General features: G+C 43.8%; 2 protein-coding genes across 2 annotated transcripts in view; both read right to left on the bottom strand.

The window, feature by feature from the left end:
- Positions 1-15,178, bottom strand: part of map2k6 (mitogen-activated protein kinase kinase 6) — a gene marked incomplete at its 5' end in the record, with an annotated part of 35,944 nt that extends 20,766 nt beyond the window's left edge. Inside the window, 6 exon segments of the mRNA XM_079492923.1 lie at positions 3,567-3,615; positions 4,514-4,577; positions 15,015-15,091; positions 15,093-15,113; positions 15,115-15,160; positions 15,163-15,178. Coding sequence (XP_079349049.1) covers positions 3,567-3,615; positions 4,514-4,577; positions 15,015-15,091; positions 15,093-15,113; positions 15,115-15,160; positions 15,163-15,178 — 273 coding nt within the window.
- A 1,059-nt stretch (positions 15,179-16,237) lies between these two features.
- On the bottom strand, positions 16,238-20,737 carry btbd17a (BTB (POZ) domain containing 17a; the record flags this gene model as incomplete). Its single annotated transcript, XM_079492347.1, has 3 exons — positions 16,238-17,644; positions 18,484-18,763; positions 20,668-20,737. The coding sequence occupies 3 exons, from the start codon at positions 20,735-20,737 to the stop codon at positions 16,567-16,569; spliced, it is 1,428 nt and encodes a 475-aa protein (XP_079348473.1). The 3' UTR covers positions 16,238-16,566.
- Between the last annotated feature and the right edge of the window lie 1,680 nt (positions 20,738-22,417).

Genomic DNA, 22,417 nt, shown 5'->3' with positions numbered 1-22,417 from the left:
GAAAAAATAATTTTGATTTTACGACCTACGGTTCAAGAGTTATAAGCCAAAACGTAAAGTGGGCTGTTATAGCGCCACCATGAGGCCGACCGATAACATTATAAGTTAATTAATTTTAGTAAGTATTACGAATTATCCCTCCAAGTTTTGTAACTATAGCCCTTACAGTCTCTGAGGAAAAAATACTTGAATGTGATTTTTCGCACTTTCCCATTCATGTCAATGGGGAAATTTAAATCACTAATAAATTCATATCAATTAAACTATAGAACATTTCTCTTAACAAAGTACAAGCTATCGATTCCCGATTTTTCCGGTCAATTTGACATAGGGCTCAAGTGTGTACAGTCAAAATTGTGGGAGGAGTAGTAGTTTGAAATTTAGGGTTACTATAGAAAGAATAATAATAATAAAGTGTTACAATTACAATAGTCTGGTTGCCCTTTAGGGCAACCACACTAATAAAGTGTTACGATTACAATAGTCTGGTTGCCCTTTAGGGCAACCACACTAATAAAGTGTTACGATTACAATAGTCTGGTTGCCCTGTTAGGGCAACCACACTAACTAGAAAGGTCGCAATTTTAAAAAATTGCAAAGTGTGGTTGCCGCAGTGGCTTACATATGCCCCTCCCACTGATATTGCCAGCCAATTACAATGTCACGTCACCCCTGCGATCATGCATAAGTAATTCGGAGGGGAATTATACCCAAAAAATCATGTTTTTGCGACAAACGGTTACATTTCTCGCATTTGCAGCGCCCCCTATGGATGAAAATATAATTGCTTTTGGTACTTGGTTGATTCAACCACCCGCGACATGTGATTCAAATTTGGGATGGATTGGACATTCCGTTCGTGATTTGTGGCGTTTTTTGTAAAGTAGGCCCCTCCTGCTAACTTCGGACGACGATTACGGCCGAACGATATGCACTATCAAAATTCCGCCGTTCGAGTTTTCATCGGAAAGGTCCGGAGATCATGTGTACAGATTTTTGTGAGATTTGGACAAAATCTGTAGGAAGAAAAGCAAAAAGTGTGTTTTGGATCAAATTCAAAATGGCGGAAAATCTATCATGACGCAAATGGGCGTGGCCTATATGGGGAGATGCGTCATGACCCAAGGAATCCAGGGAAAAAATAATTTTGATTTTACGACCTACGGTTCAAGAGTTATAAGCCAAAACGTAAAGTGGGCTGTTATAGCGCCACCATGAGGCCGACCGATAACTTTATAAGTTAATTAATTTTAGTAAGTATTACGAATTATCCCTCCAAGTTTTGTAACTATAGCCCTTACAGTCTCTGAGGAAAAAATACTTGAATGTGATTTTTCGCACTTTCCCATTCATGTCAATGGGGAAATTTAAATCACTAATAAATTCATATCAATTAAACTATAGAACATTTCTCTTAACAAAGTACAAGCTATCGATTCCCGATTTTTCCGGTCAATTTGACATAGGGCTCAAGTGCGTACAGTCAAAATTGTGGGAGGAGTAGTAGTTTGAAATTTAGGGTTACTATAGAAAGAATAACTAGAAAGGTCGCAATTTTAAAAAATTGCAAAGTGTGGTTGCCGCAGTGGCTTACATATGCCCCTCCCACTGATATTGCCAGCCAATTGCAATGTCGCGTCACCCCTGCGATCATGCGTAAGTAATTCGGAGGGGATTTATCCCCCCAAAAATCATGTTTTTGCGACAAACGGTTACATTTCTCGCATTTGCGGCGCCCCCTATGGATGAAAATAGAATTGCTTTTGGTACTTGGTTGATTCAACCACCCGCGACATGTGATTCAAATTTGGGATGGATTGGACATTTCGTTCGTGATTTATGGCATTTTTTGTGATATAGGCCCCTCCTACTAACTTCGGACGACGATTACGGCCGAACGATACGCACTACCAAAATTCTGCAGTTGGTGTTTTAATCGGATGGGTCCGGAGATCATGTGTGCCGACTTTTGTGAGATTTGGACAAAATATGTAGGAGGAGGAGCCAAAAGTGTGTTTTGGAGAAAATTCAAAATGGCGGAAAATCTATCATGACGCAAATGGGCGTGGCCTATATGGGGAGATGCGACATGACCCAAGAAATCTAGGGAAAAAAATATTTTGATTTTACGACCTACGGTTTAAGAGTTATAAGCCAAAACGTAAAGTGGGCTGTTATAGCGCCACCATGAGGCCGACCGATAACATTATAAGTTAATTAATTTTAGTAATTATTATGAACCTAGCCTCCAAGTTTTGTAACTATAGCCCTTACAGTCTCCGAGGAAAAAATACTTGAATGTTATTTTTCGCACTTTCCCATTCATGTCAATGGGGAAATTTAAATCACTAATAAATTCATATCAATTAAACTATACAACATTTCTCTTAAAAAAATACAAGCACATCCTTTCCGATGAAGCCGGTCAATTTGAGATATGGCTCAAGTGCGTACAGTCAAAACAGTGGGTGGAGTAGTGCGTCAAAAAAAAGGTTACTCCAGTAAAAAGAAATAAAGTGTTACGATTACAATAGTCTGGTTGCCCTGTTAGGGCAACCACACTAATAAAGTGTTACGATTACAATAGTCTGGTTGCCCTGTTAGGGCAACCACACTAATAAAGGAAGAAAAAGGGTAACTTTGACATCAGGTAAGGGCGAAAAAGTAATCTTTGCCAATGGAAAATTCCAGTTATAGTTATTAGTTTATAAAATAAATATTTTTACTGCCTAATGGTCAATAAAAGGCATTCCAGTCTGCCTACAATCAGAAGTGTTCAATTCAGCGGTAATGCTCACTGGGGTGTTCTTTACAGCTACGAGTCCTTTTTATTGAGCCAACCGCTTTGCAGAGAGAACAAATTAAAGGACAACTTTGGGGGTTTTTCAACCAAGGTTCATGTTTTAGGTTGTTATTAGAGAAAGTAAAATATTTTTAATGATTTTAGCTATTTTTGACAAGGCTAAACAACATGATTTTTCACATTTTACAGTGATTTCTTGAATATTTTTTACTATCCTGCTAGACCCCAGTAGTTGTTTTCAGTGTGTCTGAACGAACAACTGACCACTAGGGGGCTGCCATAGGTGTCATAGTCTAAATATGTCTTGTCACCTCCCCCTTCACATTTAATAGATCCCGTGATCTTTTGTGGACAGATGTAATCTCCTGGGGTCTAGTCGGGCTATAGTAAAAAAGTAATAATAAAGAAATCGGCAAATCGCTGTAAAATGTTGTAAAACAAAAATACATATTTAGCCACTTGTTCGAATTCCCCTGCCCCCCTGTCAAAAATAGCTAAAATCGTAAAAACTAAAGAAAGCTAATTCATTTTTTTTAAACACTTACTTTCTCAAATAATAACCTGAATCTTGGTTGAAAAACCAAAGTTGCCCTTTAACGTACTCAATCAATTATTATATTTAAAAACCCTGGATGATTGAGTTGTGTAAAAGTGCACGGTAATTTAAAAGCAAACGGCAAATCCTCAGTTAGGTACAAACGTGAGCAACTACATGAAATATGAACCATCAGTAATATTCATAAATGAGCAACAAAGCACATACCTTATCCCCGATGGTGACGCACGCTTTGGAATCCAAATCTCTGGGAGGGCTGCAACAAAGATGATATCGTCACCTAAAACACCTAACCCTGATTTGTTATGGTATCCGTTTTGGCAAAGCAAATAAAACATAACAATTTCTTCCCAACTCATTTCCCGCTGTAAGCCTAGGGAATAAGGGTGATTTATAGTATAATTGGGTTGTGCACCGGGTGTCGTGCACCAAAATAGCCTGATCTACTATAAGCTCACTTACAGATCTGCTATTTTCAGTGTACGACTGAGTCTGGCACACATCTGAGTGTACCAGGCCGTCCAGTAGCTGGGTGCTCCCGAGTACTCCCCGAGCCAGGCTAAATTACACCCAACATTTTGCATAGCGGTCAAGTCAACAACCACAGATATCTCTATATCAGATATTAGGCGGATATTATTCTGCATTATACCACAGGTCTTTTCGAGCAAGCAATCTGATTGGTTTAAACAGCATTCTAGCCGTGCATAAACGACAGTATATGTGTATAGGTGTTCCTATACTATAGGAACACCTAATCAAAACAAATAAATCAGCTTCTCTGTTCTACTTGCTAGGCTAGCGAGTTTCTTGGGACATTTGTGGTCGTAGTGGCTACATCTGTCATTAAAACAATATGGGTTTTTTTGCGATTATCTTAGTTTTAATGTTTGAGGGTGTTCTTTACTGAGTAAAGTTTACTCAATTAAGCAATATTACACGAGAGGGTGTTCTTTATCGTCATTAATGCACGCCTGCGATGCTGCAGGAACTCGCCCTCTTGTGTAATATTGCTTAATTGAGTATTCCATTTATGAGGGGCCGTGTAAATGGCAACGCCATATCCAACAATAAAGAAGCCAAATATCATCATTGGGATATACAGTAATTCAATGTATTCATAACAATTCATACTGGTAAAACATCAATCTTACGTTGCTGCAGGAGGAGGCTGTTCAAAGGCCTCCTTGAACAGCTTGAGCTTCCGGGTCTTCTTACCTGACAGAAGAAGACACAGGCAGAAAGATGATTAGAATCACTGGAGTACAGTGAATACGCCTTGCATCACCGGCTTCGAATGCTATCAGTGCACTGAATGGGACATTATCACGCTTAATCAGTATCAGAATGGTCTCAGTAGACATCTATCGACCTACCAAGATCTCAGCAGCTGTCATTGTCCAATTGTCATTGTCATTGTCATTGTTGGTCGCGTTGTCCGACTACTAACCCTTTTACTAGCTCTAACCCTACCTCGGTCTTAACCGGCCCACGTAAGTAAACATAAAGCAAAGTTGTTGTATAGTGCAGTTTCACGTTGTTTTCACTTCGGCGGCAGTCATTTCACTTCCGCGTTTCCTAGTCGCCTACTCGCGGTAGGCCGTGTAGGAAATGTCCATATTGATCCATTGCATGGTCTAATAAGGAACATATTGGTGATTATCAGTTGATATTACATTCAAAGCGGGTGAGTTAACTAACTACCGATGTCACTGCAAACCCTGTTGGCCACTACAAATACTGTTGGACAAGATCAGTTGTATACACTTACAATCCAGTGTTATTCACACAAGTTTCTACCGTAGGGACGATTAGGTTTTGCTCCTTTTACTGTGTAACAAATGTCTCAAGTCAAAAGACTCAAATGATCTGCTGGCTCTGCACAAAGCTAAGAACTGCCATGAATTCAAATACTCCCACTCATTGAGACTGATGCTGACAGGGGGCACACATTTCTCTCAACAACCACCGTATGGGTACGGTACCAACTACTTCTGCCTCAGGATAACAAACGGAAAAACCACTGTAATGTCAGCACAGTCCATCTATGGCACCGTGCACCGCAGGTACAAGTAGCAACTTTAAGCTCCATCATATTCTAGGACATCATTAGCCCAAGGGGCTGCAGCATCAGAGCAAAAGAAGAAATACAAAATAAAATAAAAAACTTAACAAGTGTGCTGAACCCCGGGCCAATTAGTAGCATCTTAACACATCTACAATTTCTGGCACATCAGGTCGAGTGCTGGATAATGTGAGTCAGTGCACTGAAAATAACTCATTGTCAAGCTGAAAATGCTGTTGCCGCGGCGCTACAGCACATAAATGAAGGTAGCTGCTGTGGCTCATCTAGTTCTGAATGCACTCTGGTCTTAACAGCACGGTTGGATGCAGTAAGTGCAGATACTTTATTGCAGTGCTTCCCAAAGTGGGGTCCGGGGACCCCCAGGGGTCCTTGAGGGAGTTACAGGGGGTCCCCAGCTAAATGATGGTTTGGAACTAAATGGACCCTTATGGGTCTGTAACTCTGAGAGAGTACAAATGGAACCCCATTTGGTGCACTTACTGCATCCAACCGTGCTGTTAAGACGTGCTGTTAACATTGATTTTACAATACAAATTGGGGTCTCAGAGATAGAAAGGCCATTAAATGGGGGGGGGGGGGTCCTTGAAATTAAACAGGTTGAGAATTACTGCTAGAACTGTAAACATCTTCTCGTATGGCATATCCCTGACATATCTCTTCAAATGGGCATGCGCGGGCTAATAAATGTCAATTTGGGGGTCCTTGACATGAAAAGGTTTGGGAACCACTGCTTCATTGGACCAAACAAGCATTGTCACAGTAATGCTGCATTCACACGAGGCAGATGCAAAGATCACTCACGCGGTCGTTGACGCCATCCAGCGTGCGTCCGTAGTGACGTGTGTAATTGCAGCTACAGACAGTTGTAGCTTTGTGGCTTTGCATCTGGAAGTTGAACTCGGCTCAGCTTCAATTTGTAGCTTTAGCAGCAGCTACAAACGTTGTATGGACCCTTGTATCTTCGTGTCACTGGCTTCCATTGACAATGAACGGTAGACTATCTTTGCATCTGCCCGTGTGAACGAACGCAGCATATAAGAAGAATATATCCGCCAGTCCAGGACAGGCGTGGTTGCCCCCATCTGAAGGAGATACCGGTACACTGTGTTGTTAACCCAGGTGTTGCATTGCTGGGTGTGACCTACAGAGACTGTTATATGTGCATTTCTGTGCACGTGCATTCGTGCGAGGGCGTGTGTGCGTTTGTGTGACTGTTTGCCTTGTCTCAACGCAGCCTCTGGCTCAAACCTCCCCAGACTGGCTTGCACTTCAGTGAGTGGTCCCGGCCTGGTTGGAGCTCGTTACAGTAAACATATACAGTGCTGCTCATATGTTATGTATGCAGTAGGGGTGTAACGATATAGTAACTATCGAAATATAATTTTTTTAATCGAAGTATATTGATATGTAAACAGAAAATATCGTATCGCTTGACTTTGTATCGTTTTGCAATGTAAATAATCGCAATCGAATCGTTTTGGAATGTAAATAATCAATTAAAAAAAAAAAAAGAGGAAAAAAAAGCCCTGTGTGTACTGTGTATGTGTGTCAGACTGCCACAACAGCTGCGTTCTCTTCCCGCGTTCACGCGTCTTACTTGTAGTTTATCTATGTTAGTCGTATCTGACCATTGCATCTTTTGAAGCCTAAAAGCCAAAGAGAAATTATAATTATTATTCATATGTTCCAATGCACAATAACGCCAGGCAAAAACACGTTAATCGCAATTATGTGTGTGAAAATTAATCGTCAAAGCCCTAGTCATACCCCTGCCGCTATAATAAACAGTTGAGCTAAAGGTTATCTTATCTCTGTTTGGAATGAAACGTTGCCATTGTCTGGAAAGACTCAAATCTGTTTTACATTATGACAAAAGCAGTGCTGATAAATTTGCACCTGTAAGTTTGTTTGTCCGTCGCTCGGATACAGTATGATCACCTGCCCTTAAAGGCCCACTTTGCATGCCATGGACATCTCTTTCACTCGCACGCACGCACTCACGCACCAGTGTGGTTGACGTGTCCTGGTTTGGGTGAAACAGTGCAGGGTGTGCCACCACTCTGTGCTCTGCTATGCAGACCTCCAACCGGTGGGCCTCATGCTCCCAGCCTCCCAGTCTCTACTTTCCAAAGCAGCTTTGTGTTGTTGCACTAAAATGTCAGTGAGAGCCCCTCCCACGTGCATTTACACAGACAACAATAGTAACTGAAAAACGACACTCTTCTAATACGGTAAGTGCATAACAACAAAAAACCCAACAAAAAAACAACATTTGAACTTTCAACCAAACATAGCACAATCCATGTCCATGGGTTGCAAATAATGTGCATCTTCCGCAAGACTGAACCGTGAAAACGTTTTTCCCCATGACATTACCAGTTACCACATGCGGTTCTATTCACACATGGCCTTAATGTTGTCGGGACTGGTGATCAAGTATCAGTACCACCCATCACTGACTGTACATACTGTATGGCTGCATAATGCACCACAGGCTTACTTATCATTTTATGATTGCATTTCATTTGCTTGATGTTGTGTAAAGCACATTAAATCCTTGTTGTTGAAATGTGCTATATACAAATACAATTACCGTGCCTTACATCTGTGGCTGAACATAACCCATGCACAGTATGGCTGCGCATGCACCGCATGCCTACCTAATGGCTGTACAATGGCACAGCATGCTTGCGTGACTTTACATGCAGCTGTACAACGCACCGCATGCTTTGCTTGCATCACTTTACCTATGGCTGTACAACGCACCGCATGCTTTGCTTGCATCACTTTACCTATGGCTGTACAACGCACCGCATGCTTTGCTTACATAACTTTACCTATGGCTGTACAACGCACCGCATGCTTTGCTTGCATCACTTTACCTATGGCTGTACAACGCACCGCATGCTTTGCTTGCATCACTTTACCTATGGCTGTACAACGCACCGCATGCTTTGCTTACATAACTTTACCTATGGCTGTGCATGCGCCGCAGGCTTTGCTTACATAACTTTCCTACAGTATGGCTGTGCATGCACCACAGGCTTGCATCACTTTTACATATGACTGCGCATGCATGCTTGCATCATTGTTTTTTTATGTCTGCGCATGCATGCACGCACCGCATGCACCACAGGCTTGCAGCATGGAGTCTGCAACCTTTTGCAACCTCAGTGTATCCGGATGATGGGACAACAAGATGCGGCACGCTCCGTATGAAAAGGACAGAGCTTTTATCTCCCGAGACCCTGTGCAAACCGCCGTGCGTGACCTGACAACTGCAAATCCCCGAAGCACTTCCAATCCACTTTAATATTCATGGATGCTGCACACGCAGCCGTAGTGTGCAAGTGTCTTGGCTTAGAATCTAAAGAATGGAGCTCTGTATGCAAAGTGCTGCAATTGGAGGTAACACGGTCAGGTATTTTGACATGCTACTACTAGTGTGTGACACTGCATCAGGCATGCATGCAAATAAAACTGAGCCGGAGCAAGGGCATGATCAGTTTAAATTGTTGGGATTTTGATGCTCAGATTTCCATAGCAGAGATGAACCGAGTACTATAAAACCTGCTGAGTGACTGAGTGTGTGTGTGATCTAGAGCATATTTTGTCCTACATGTTGTGCATGTACTGTAGCAGAGAGAGAGAGAGAGAGAGAGAGAGAGGGTGAGGGTGGGAGGGTTGGAGCAACAGGAACATATGGTTAGTTGCAACAATAATGAGCTGTATTGTTTGACTTGCATCAATGTGTGAATTATACAAGATCAAATATTGAAAGGCTGAGTGGGAATCATGGTGCATGAATCGTGCAGGTTTTACACATAGTAGTTATTCTAGATTATCTTGCATAACTCAAATACACACACTCCCATTGTTCTTGCTGAGCTCAGCATCAAATCTTTTTTACTGTCGCAGGCAGCGAAGGGTTAATTAAAAGCAGCAGTACATATTATTCCTGGTGATTTGCAGCACATGAGCCGAAGTATGTAGTGAAATAAATGCCATGAGTGAGAGGCCACAGGAAGCGATATCTGCATCGAAAACACTCCTAGTCCTTGTTCTTTCTGCAATGACTGTCACCAGGGAGAGCAAAATGATAGGGTTTCATGATCACAACATGCACAACGACCACGTTGCAGAGGAGAGGACTACAACAAATCAGAGGAATTCAACTGAAAAAAAGACAACGGTATATAACTCTGCCCCACCCAGCATTAATATGCAACAGTGCATAAGTTAGCCGCAAGTTGCAGCAGCATGCCATTGCAAGATAAGAGTATGCTGACAGGACGGCTGCCTGCTGCCAGCGTGATTCGGTACCGATATGGAGGCTGGTTGGGAAAGCCATATTGTCATATTGTGTCGCACGGCGGTGTAGCATGCCTGAAATAGCAGATCTACAAGCTCACACAACGCTACGTTCAGTGCACAGTGATCTTGCACAGACAGGAATTTGCGGCACGTGTCACAGCTCAGCTGTACGGCGGAGCATAAATCAGCTCGAAGAAGAAGAACGCTGGGTAAATCTGGGGCGAAACGTTCTGCGTGCACGAGGCGAGGCAGGCGATGGCCTCCGCCTGGCTGATAATGAGCGCAGGATGACAGGAACACAGGGGCGTCTGAGCCACCCACTCCCTCTTCCTAACCCACACATGCACTCCGGCCTGGAATTCCAAGAATCCTAAGAGTTCCTCAATGGAATTCCACAGACCCGGAGGAAGACACATCAATCACACAAGAGAGAGAGAGAGGGGGTTGGGGGGGGGGGGGTGCAGAACCAATAAGCTTAAGGACAGGAGAAAACAGCAACAGAGAGATGACTGTGGAGTGATTTGGGTTGGGGTTAAGAGAGAGAGAGAGAGAGAGAGGGCGGGGGGGATGAAAATAACTCCTCTTGAACCGACGGCTGTTTGGCCCCTCCTGACCGCTCTGGCAGTCTGTGAGATACTCTACACTGGGATCCTTTAGGTTACAGCTGTTGGAACTGGAAGCTCCATTGGGAACCGTGTCGTCACTGACTACACTATACTTCCTGGGCATGCACTCGACTGGTCTTGAACGATACTCCGAAACCGGAGAGCAATAATGTGCAAGGGTATCGGCTTCAGATTGCTCCAGAGAGAGGCCCCCCTTCCACTGGTTAGCTAAGAGTTCTAACATCATGATAAAAGTCTAATACCCCCCGACTGCCTGACCCTGACGTTGGCAATCAATGAGCACCTGATACACTTGTCATTGGCGCTTATTATCACTGATAATTAGCACAGACATAAGCAAGAAATGAGTTTAGGTCACTGTATGGAGTGGGTGGACTTCAACTGCTATTGCAGGCCTTGTTACATGCACCAGCCATGTCTGACATATGTCAGACATGCCTGTGGCCGATATTTACAGGATGGCCCAGCATGTTTGATTTGGCTGGCAGGGGCCTCTGCAAAATAATCTGGCTCAGTATGAGGCATTACGTAAAGAGGCAGAAACAAATGTCCCCCTCCCCACCATGCTGACCCACCTTGAAACAGGAGGTGACAATATACCGACACAAAACGTTAAGTCCTGATCCCACTTCCCATCACCGCAAAGATGCAAAGTGGAGAAAGTTAACAACTAGGGCCCAAACCACACCAATGCGACTAGTCGCAACTCCTTGCAACAAAACAGTTTTAAGCACTAGACTAGTGCTGCACAATTAATCGAAAAAAGATCAAGATCTAGATTCAGACACTTATGCAATCTCATTTTCAGACACTTATGCAATCTCATTTTGTGAAGAATCATGCAGCACTAGATGGCTGTCTAATTCATTTTAGTTACTCTTTTTTTTTTATACATTTTGTTTTTTTCATTGAAAAAGTGAGAATTGTGTGAGAATCGAGCAGCACTACATGTCACACCAATGCAACTCCACCGTGTAATTGCCACTGGGAATAATGGTTGAAACTTGTACTGATGCAACTACTCGCAATGTAGTAGTGTGCAGGTGTACATGTCTGGCCGATTAGTAAGGCAACCATATGAAGCTTCTTTAGATGAACTGCAGCATTTTTCTCTTTTTATTCAAACCAATGCCAATACTCTTTCTCCAAGAGCAGCCAGTGCAGCCACTTTACTTTTCTAAATCACCATTTAAGTGTGGAACAAAGTGTCTGGGAATGCTTAAAATTCTAGATAGACCTACCAGCAGAACAAATCCGAGAGCTGTCAACTAGAGGGCAATACATTCTTCTGTGGTAACTGAGTGCAAGCTCTTTGCGAGACAGGCATGCTCTTGAATGTATGTATGGTATGCTAGCTGGCGTTTTATGAAAGTGGAAAAATCGGGAGGTGGGGGGAACTAAGTGCAGTCAGTGCACAAGTGTAACACACATCCAAACACGATGACAACAGCAAGCTATTTATTGCCTCTATCTGACCCAAGGAATCAAAGTTCAATTACCTCCTTGATATGCCTTTTTAGACAATTAGTTAAAATTGCTCATAAGAACTAAATGCATGGCTGTAACCAGATCAGTGGAGGCGTGCATACATATGCATATGACAGTTTGGCCATCAGTGGGAAAAGGCTATCTTGCTGTCAGAAACCTTTTATCTCCATATTTTAACTTTGTATGTTTTTCGTAAATTAATTCCCTACTTGATCATATTACAGCGTCACACAAAAGCATGAAAACTTTCAAGCTTGTATATCTGCTACTTTTGAAAATAAAAGTAACAGTTGTGACTCTGAGGTTTCCACCCGACAGAGACGATATCCTTTGTCCCCCAGGGGTCTATCCTCCTTGGCCCATTCCCTTTTTTTAAGGCTCAACACCAAATCTCCTCACTAAAAATAACTGGTCTACAAGCTCAGAACGAGTCGTGTTGTGATGTATATTTAGCTTGAAGAGTTGCTATTTTCACAAAATGTCCTCCGATTAGGACATGCCTAGAAAAGGGACGTTAGGGGCAAATGTTCATATGTTTTGATGGTGCATAATAGTAATATGCATAGCTGCATTGTAAAAAAAACAAAACAAAACAAAAAAGGGTACAGTGCAAGACCCCTCAGCCCTGATCTATTCCCCTTTCAGCAGCACCAAGGTAGGATATTCACAAGGGTTAGTCCATATTGAAAAAAGACAAGACAAGATTTGAATAGAGGGTATGCGTGTGACATCATCATCAAACCCGGAAGTTATGCAGGAACGCCTACTGACTGGCAAAAAACTATTTTCTGGCCTTGACAACCCATGCATCCAAACAGAAAAGTCCTATCTGATTGCATTAAACAATGTTAAACAATCACTTTGCATGTTGCTTTGCCACTCGATTTGCCACTCGATGTGCCATTCACTTTAAGCATGCGCATACCCTCTATAAAGTCTTGTGTGCATAAAGTTTATACACCTCTCGCGTTTCCACCACGGCACAGATACTGCACTGTTGAGAGAACCCCGGGCTGTCACAATTACACATACATACATACAGGACAAAGCTGGGATATATTGGAACCCTTTCACGTTTTGGGAAATTCTGAGCATCGCAAATGCTACTGGTGGTTCTTGCCATATTGGATAAGTTGCTGCTGTCTGGAGTGAGTGGTTGGGAGTGTGAACGTGCTTGCTCAGTCAACCTTGCACAAAACGCCGAAGTACAGTTCGTGGATCATCTGAACAATGCACAGTGGACAATTCTACTGTTATTGCAGCAGAAATCCACTATAGGCCCTGGAACCAGACCAACAATCGGCCCGTCGAAACAGCAAATTTAGTATCTGTGCAGCTGAAAACGCAGGTTCCATTTGCATGACAAATGTTCCATTCGTGCGGGGTTGCAAGGGCTGGCTGAGGCTGCAATAGTGGCCGGCTGCAGGCCGGGGACATGGACTGGGGGGACCACTGTCACTTTGCCATCGCAGTACAGACTACACCATACAGCACACTGTACAATGGTGAAGGCACACAACTGTGTGGGCCACACAGGGAGCCCTTGAGGACCAGTCATAAGACATACAGTTGAGTACAGTAGGAAGCATTCTGTGCCAAATGCTATGACAAGGTACAATGAAAACAGAGCAGGGTACAAGCAACTGGAACAAAGGTGTTTTCATTAACATTTTCCTTTTTTAAAGGAGAGAGACAGAAATTATGATCGTGGGTTTTGTTAAATATGCCATTGCCAAATTCGATTAATTTGGCTGTCACTCTTCCAATTGACTGGCCATTTTAATGATGGAAAGAAACCAATTTCCAGTCACAGCCTGGGAAATCCCTAAAACTGACCATCCATCAAAAATCGATTTGTATTATTCATAGTAACAACATTACGTGACTCTGGCAACAACTCCCTTCTTCTGTGTAGCCAGGCTGATAATGCATTGTGCAAAAAAGCACAGGTAGGTAAACATTGCAAGGCCCTGGCCATTGGGGGCTTACAAAAACGTAGTCATGCCCTGCAAAGCATTTGTGTGCGTGCGTGTGTGTGTGTGTTATGCAATATAACCTAGCCTCTTTTGACTTCTCTTGGTAGAGCTTTTGAGGAAAGGGGTTATTATTTTCCAATAAAGTGCATCATGGGAATTGTATTGATCGCCGTTTAGCAAGAAAGACTAAACTAAATACAGACTTGACGAAGTCAAGAGTGCAGTGCAGTGCATGTTACTGCATGCGCACAGCTGATATGGTCAATTATATGTGTGAAAACATTAGTGCATGCATGCAGAAAGTTTCACATAAATGCATGTTGCAACAAACAACACCCCACCATACTAGTGGAAATGCACCCAAGGGGTTTTATCCACTTAAATAGAAGTAGCAGCTGACAGCCTATTTACTCTAGGACTTTTGTTTTTTTGCTTGGAGACTTCTTAGTTATTTTAATAGCCTATTGCACAGTTCCTCGAACTGTTAGCACCACCTAAACGTTCCAACACCAAATACTATATTTAGCTTTTGATTTATATGATGTACGTCTATGTATTAAAAACACACCAATAAACCTTAGCAGGACGTGGGGCGTTCCGGAGACAATTTACCTACGCGGTCTCGCATAGAAAACAAATCTGCACCTAATGTAATTGTCACAACAACTTGACAGCTGCATGTGGTCACGTCGTGTTCCATTAGAGCCATATCGAATGCACAATGCTAACTACACAAAAAAATACTGTAGCAGAGAGTACATGTACGTGCATGCAGCTGCGTGCTTTATTATTCTTTACCTTGAATAATAATGCACATGCACTGCAAGGAATTTGCATGAACTCCTGCATACTTTATTATTGCAAAGTGTTGCAATTTTCCTCTGAAATCTCGTGACTCTGGAAAAAAAAGGGCATGATCTACATCCCTGGTTCAAGCTGGTTGCAGAGAATGCAAATAACGTCAATATGAGAGAGTACACAGCATCGCCTTACCAGGAACTCTGCAAAGGGGAAGATCTTAAAACAGGAAATGCAACTGACCCTTTTAAAGCACCTAACTTTAAAATGCATTGGTCGCATTCAACCTGCAGCAATGCACATTGCAAAACGTGCAGCAGGGACTGCATATCGGTAGTTTTGCACAGATCGCAATTCATATTCTTACCTCCCTTTGGCTGAGACATTTCCCCTTTGCTTTGAGGGGGGGGAGGGGTAGCACAAAAGACTTTGCCTTCTTTCTCACTCCCTCCCTCCATCGCCCTCGCACTGGAGCTGCTTCAGCGGCTCGCTTTGCAACAAAAGATGCAAAATACAAGCCTCGATCTTCATGCACCTGGAGCCCTTTTGCGTCCGAGTCGTGGGTATCCGTGCAAAGAGCAATATTACAATTGCACGACCTCCAGAACTGCCAGGGAAACGCACAATTTTGCAATTGCACTGCAAAGAATTCTCCGCAGCACTTACATGATGGGCCAAGGCTGGCAGTCGAAAGCTCCTAACTTGGATCAGTGTGAGCCCCTGCGAGAGAACGTTCTTCCTGCTTAGAGCGAAGGGGGTTATGGGAACTGTAGTCCTGCAGTGTCACGATTTGCTACCAATCTATCTCTCATCGATATTTTCTATCATATTTACTTAGGGGGCACTGATAATGTCGTTTACTCGTTAGTTGCGTGTTTGCGAATATGTGAATTATTGCGTTTCTGTGATAATTCCCCTCCCTCACAAATAGAAATTGGTTGAACGTGTGCATTACTGTAAATGGTTTCAAAACAGGTGCTGATAATCTGGGGTGTTAATTGGTCAAACATTGAATCTAGCAATTGTAGCAAACCTGCTTAATAATAACAAACAAAATGAGCACTATCTACTTGTCTGAAGACACGGTGAGTACTATAGTAGGCTATTTAAACCTATATAAATCAACAAAAACGAACTTATTTGTGTGTGTAGCCTACCAAGAGAAAACAGTGAAAAGTATGACCCCTTAACTCCTATTATTGGAGTAGCACCATTGTAATTTTTAATAAACCTTTTTACAAACTCTTCGAGCTTTTATACACATGTGTTGTTCAATGGCAATTGGCAGCATATGTTCTCATGATATAAATGACACACCACGTTGTATAAATTCATATATTTACTCCTGGTTAATTATAGGCTAAATCAGGGGTTCTCAACGTTTTTGGCTGGGGATCCCGGAAAATGCTTTGGCCATGTCTCGCGACCCCCGCCCCACCCCACCCCACCCCACCACAAATTGACCGCAATAACCTCAAAATACATCATAAATAAATACTGAAAACCAATCATTAAGGAAAGTTTATGCATGCACTATGTGTACTATGTAAACTAGCTCTACATTTCCATTTTCCAGCCATTCAGTTTCCCTTTTTTTTAAAATAATTTGGGGACCCCCGAGGGGCTGCGACCCCCAGGTTGAGAACCCCTGGGCTAAATGGTAGAAGAAAAAACAGGGAAAAACAGACATTTAAATTCAATACACACATGAGGAGGATTCAACTTTGCCCCCCAAATGTGATATGAGGTCTCCAAATTCAAACAAAACTTGAAAATGTATTTGGGTCTCTGAAAGTAAATGTTTAACATATTTTCTGATACTGTAGGCCTACATTTTGGAAAGTTAAAATATTTTCTGTCAGAAGTATATGTACAGTAGCAGTAGTATCTTCCTGTATGTGAAGATGAATGTGGTTGGTTCAGTTCTTGGTAGTAGTAGTAATGAGGGTCTGGTACAGTGGCTTGACTACCACATGGAGGTAGAGGGAGCCACCAGTGAGGTATTGGGAGCTCCGGCTATTCAGGTCAGCGTTGGCCAGGAAATCCCCGTTTTCCTCCGTGCTCTGATAAAAGTTATAGATGTGCTTCACGACCACCTTGCCCTGCTGGCGAGCCATCACGAGCACCGTCTTCTGGAAGTTCACGCCGGCAAAGTCCACGCTGGAGGTGGCGGGGGTGATCATGATACGAGGCTGAGCCCCGTCCACACGCGCGGGCTGCGTGGCGCCGCCCGTTTCCGTGGACCTCATGCTCACGGGCAGCCAGCGTGGGGAAAACAGGGCGTTCCACGTGACCCGCTTATTGGCGTCGTGCCCGCTAGGACCCAGGTGGGTCAGGAAGCTGGTACTGCGATCGTCTCGGGTCGGGCTGTTGATGACCCAGGGGGACCCCCAGGCCGGAGACAGGTAGTTCCTGGGCACGAAGAGACTGCAGTTGACGTCAAAGTACTTGGCCATGTGCAGTGGCGAGGCGGAGTGGAACTGGTAGGACATGTAGAGCAGGTCGCGCACCGACTCCTGGTAGCGCGCCAGGACGGGTGACTGGGTCTGCAGGCGAAAGAGCTCGCGCGGGGGCATCATGGCGTAGCGCACCGCCCTCAGGGCGTTCTCGGCCGTCAGACCGTCGGGCTCGTTGCGGAGGATCCAGGCCTCCAGTGCGGCGAAGAGCTCCATCTCGCTCTGCAGGACGAGGTCGGAGCGCTGGAGCAGTGACATGAGCAGCTGACCACTGATGGTGGTCCACTCTTTGCTCCGCAGCACCGACGACAGGTTCCATGCGAGGTAGTCGAGGCAGCTGTCCCTCGTTGTCGAGTCTCCGGCCTGAAGGGCGTACTCGTACCAGCCCACCACGTGGCCCGACGGAGAGTCCCTGGCCAGATTCTGGGTCATGTACTGACTGATGCCTTGCTGCAGCGCCAGCACCCGGTACTTGGTAGCCAGCTTGTGCAAAGGGGTGGCCTGTTCCAATTGCAGGGAGATTTCGCCACAATATAGATACCTGCAATATGAATATTACAAATAATTTGCAAAAGCGATCTGTGAAAGAATCCAAATTACTGTAACGTTGGTTTATGGAATACAGTTACCATATACCATAATTCACTTTCCTTTTAGTGAAATGATAACACAACAGTTTGATCATTGACCAGGCTAGTACTGTATAGCTAGTGTTACTTTAGTTTATTTTAAGCAAATCATAGCTGTCCCTTAGATCACCAGGAGTAAAGAACTGTTCTCCTTTGATCCAAACAGAATCTCAAAACATAACAAAAACGTCAGGATGGTGGCACCTTGTAAGATGGCCCAGTACAGTACGAGCCTTTTTACACTGGCATGATAAGATATTAGATATAACACATCACATTTGGATCAATATGCTACCTCATTACCATTAGTTAGATACCCTGCTGTTACACTACTAGGCAGGTACTGTTTGGGAACAAAGCAGTTAATTTGTTTTACAGTCAGTGAAAAACTGTACCATTGATTGTAGACCCGTCAGGCTGCAAGTGCACATTTCACCCCAGTAGAGGGCATGCTAAGTTCATGAAATCTGCACCATATATGTATACCAGGGTCCATGCAACATTTCCCCCTTATTCTGTGGTAAATAATTAACCTTCATTGAATATTTCCTGCCCTTTAGTAATTTTACATTTCCTTAACTACAGTAAATCTGCTCAGCAGAAGTGCCCTTGAGCAAGGCATTGAACCACTACCATGAAATGTTCTATGAGCAGGGCCTGGCTGGAAACAAGTTCTTGAGCTTAGCCCAGATACCCTGGGTAAATATAGTAACTTTGCTTTGCTTTGCTTAGCTCTGCAGCTGTTCCTCACCTAATGAACTTATCAAAGACGGCTGCACAGTCCGAGCTCTCCTTGAGCACCAGGGTGCCGCTGCCATTGCGGCTCAGCAGCAGACCCTCGAAGGCCGGGCTCTGCAGGGAGAGCACCAGGGAGTGGGCCTGGATCAGCTTCACCTCGTCCGCGTTGGGCGTCTCCACCCTCAGGGTCACGTCGCTGGCATTTCCCTGCACCAGCAGGGCCTCCAGACGCTGTACCACACCGAAGGCGTGGCTGATGATGTCCCCTCCATCCCCGCTGGCTCCGTTGGCTCCTATTTGAAGGAAGTAGGTGAAATTTGGTTTAACACTAGAGGAAGAATAGAACTGGCACATCTACTGGATGGCAGGTACAGGACCAACAGTGGATGAGGCAATGTATAAAAAATAGAAGTCCGCACACTGTAACTTTGTAAAGCTCCCAGTCAAGACTTTATTATAGATTAACGTTTCGACACAGTCTTCATCAGAATGATTCTGATGAAGGCTCTTATATTCTATATTTTGAGGGCCGATTTTCCCAAGTTTCGACTTTGTAAATCTAAAATAGGGCTTAAGTAGTTACGGACAAAACACACAAGACTACAAAAGTGAAAAGTGTGTGGGGGTGGGGTGGGAAGGGAAGAAGGAAGCCTGCTGGGATGCATGATGGCAGGCAGTACCGCCCAAATCCATGGCTTCGATTAGCACAGCTGCACTGGTTGTCTCCATAATGAGCAGTTGTGGGTAAGAATTAATTAGAGCTTTGCCTCATTTGCTGCTGAGCTTCTGAGATAAACCCACCACCCACCCATTGACTCTGTCACTGCCAGGATTTGAGCTTTGATTCATCGTAGGATTCATAGCGGTGTTCCTCTTTCTGATTCTTGGCTTGTTTGTGACACTTCCTTTAACCTGATAACGAAAAGGGAACTAGGTTGGGTAGTACAGTAGGTTGTGCAAAACTGCACATGCTGTCACCGTCAGTAACGTAGAGCAGGGGCCCACACTTTTTGACCACTCCAAGGAACAGCAATGTCCGTGTCAACTGTGTGTTCAACCGTGTGTTCATTTTTCGTTTGTGTGTTTGTCTGTGACTATGAGCACCAGTACCAATGAGTACCAAAAGTGGCGCTGTTGTGCCAGAAACAGAGAGAGAGAGATAGTGCTGCACTGTTGCCTGCTAATGAGAGAGAGAGAGAGATAGAGAGGGGGGGGGGGGGGGGGGGGGGGGGGGATTTGCACCACTCAGTTCAGACGGGTGTGATTTTTTACTAGCTCAACCAGATCTACCCACCGAAAAAAAATATTATACCATTGCTGAAAATAGTTTAAATATGTACCTGAGGGGGCTTTGGAATAGCGGGGCTGGTGTTACAAATGCACTTGGAATGGGGAAAATAGAGGGTGAGAAATGGAATAGGTAGGGTTTTTTTTGTATTTCATTTTTAATGCTACCAACGTTAGTGCACAAATTGCACGTTTGTGCATAAATTGGGGGTTTAGTGGTTAACTCCATAAAGAATGTTAAACATTAGCTTAACTTATTGTGACAAATTAAAATGGGTTTTATTACAGGTAATCTGTGACGATGTGTGTACACCCCCTTAATTTTCAGAACTGACATCGTCAATATGGCATCACCACTGAGGGGAACTGAGGTCCACAGGGAAGCGACCCTGTCTTGTTTTCTCTTTATAGTTGGCTGAGATGTTCTTTTTGGTCATGACTGCCAGTTCCCACCTGATGTCGTGTGGGAGTCAGACTTTTCCAGGTCGTACTTAATAACTGCTAGTTTACACAACGTCTTAAGAGTAGGACTCAAGTCTAAGATGTACAGGTCATCAACATGGTCTCCTTTGTATCCTCCAAAGAGGATGATATGATCTCCCATCATGCAACAGCAAAAACCCTGCATTGGACATGGTATTTTCCCCTTGGGCTCAACCTTCTTCCAGGAGAAGGTCTCTGGACTGAATTTCCACAGATCATTGAAGGTCTGGTTATCGTTGTGAGTGTGACCACCAAATATGTACAGCTCTCCATTGTAGGTAAAGGCTGCATGACCGTAGCGTCTTTCCGGGAGAAGCTGTGCAGAAGTTGGTCTTCATGCATAATCGTTTCTACAGATGAGCAACAACACGTCAAAACAAAATGCCCTGGGCAGTTCGAATAGCGTTTGAGACAGACTCCGACTTACCTACAGCGACCGGTCCGTTGTGGAGACAGAGAGCCAACAGCAGCATCCTCATGGAGATCTGGACAAGCATCCCTGCTTGAATGAACAACATTTTATCACTCGTCTGTGAACTCTGCCTATCTTTCCTGCAGTCTCTGTGCTCCGTGCCTCTCTTGTCCCCGACGAGATCTGTTTTCTAGGTGCGTGCTTCTGTCCTGTTCTGGGAGAAGAGGGGGGGGTCTGTATCTGAATGTGGGACACGGGTTCTTTTAGGCACATCCGGGCGACAATGCTGATCACCCCATCGATTGGTGGGTGGAATCCAGGTCTAGGTTGTTTCCATGGCTACCATTTTGACTCTCGAGTTTCCCATCTTTGGGTATTAATTCTCTTGCGTGGCATTGATCTAGTAAGTAAGCCATGGGGGACCTTGGTCGGCTCTGATTAGGAAGAGCTGGGTATGAGAAATAGGGTTTGCAAGAAAATGTAAGCTTTCTCTGGTTTTGAACATGAACTCTAGCATCCCTATTCTGGGGCATGTCTCATAATAGGTGAACATTCGCCGGAAATAGTAAATCTACAAGCTATATGATATTGTTACAATATTCAAAAGTTTAAAAAAATATATGGTTACCGTGTAGATTCCTCCTCCCCACCCTCCAAAAAAATACATGAAAAATGTAAAAAATGTTTTCACCAAAAAAGTATCAATTTGTCTTTAGAATGCAAATGTAGTTGTACTGAATGTGGGTCACTGTGCAGCCGGTTCAGTTCAGTAGGCCAGAAACTGCCAATTTATTCACTGCTCCCGGCCATATAGCGTGCTTCATTAGAAGGACTAAATCGTAGAATCAATATAATTATGGTAATGCTCACTTTCACCTCCTCATTACTGTTGCACCAAACGTGCATGATCTAAACTAAGAACTTATTGTCAGGTCAAGGAAATTATGTGTACTACTACTGTATGTAATTTATATGTGTTGAGATTGTGCTCCTGCAGACAGTGATTTGGTTGCTCCTTGTGCGTGTGCATACTGTGGCAGGATCGAGATCAGGCGTGATTGTGTCAAAGTCGATAATCATCCCAGAGGACAAGTCCTTTTTATTCCAGTCTGTCTGTGTGAGAGGAGACCAGTGTGTCTGGCTGTCAGCCAAAAAGCTAGCTCATCATGGCTTTGTGTGTGTGTGTGTGTGTGTGTGTGTGTGTGTGTGTGTGTGTGTGTGTGTGTGTGTGTGTGTGTGTGTGTGTGTGTGTGTGTGTGTGTGTGTGTGTGTGTGTGTGTGTGTGTGTGTGTGTGTGTGTGTGTGTGTGTGTGTGTGTGTGTGTGTGTGTGTGTGTGTGTGTGTGTGTGTAGGTAGGCCCACATCAGTGTGATCACTGTGATGGGATCAGGATAAAGATGTGGCTTGTTTTTATTTTCTCATATTGTTTTATAATGTGTATAACTTTAGATACAGTTCAGGTCAAGGATAACAGGGGGGATATGTCTGTAGTTCCAACAGTATAATGTTTGAAGGCAGTAAAGTAACATAATGATAAGTTACAGTAGCAGATAATTGGTGCATGGCTGCTTTGAGCTTGTGTGTCCTCCTGTGAACAAAGAGATGTAATGGGTAAAACTGTGGTGAAACTACAGCGGTACGGCTACATTTTATAAAGGGACGGGGGGGACGGGGGCGGGGGGACGGGCTCTATATAGCTTGTGTCATAATATGTCTATATGGTACCCAGAAAGCAAATGCGATGTGAGAATGTGGACTAACCAAC

The sequence above is a fragment of the Electrona antarctica genome, assembly GCF_951216825.1.
Source record: "Electrona antarctica genome assembly, chromosome: 22".
Lineage (NCBI taxonomy): Eukaryota > Metazoa > Chordata > Actinopteri > Myctophiformes > Myctophidae > Electrona > Electrona antarctica.
The sequence above is the reverse complement of the archived record's forward strand: the minus strand, read 5'-3'. Positions and strand labels throughout refer to the sequence as shown.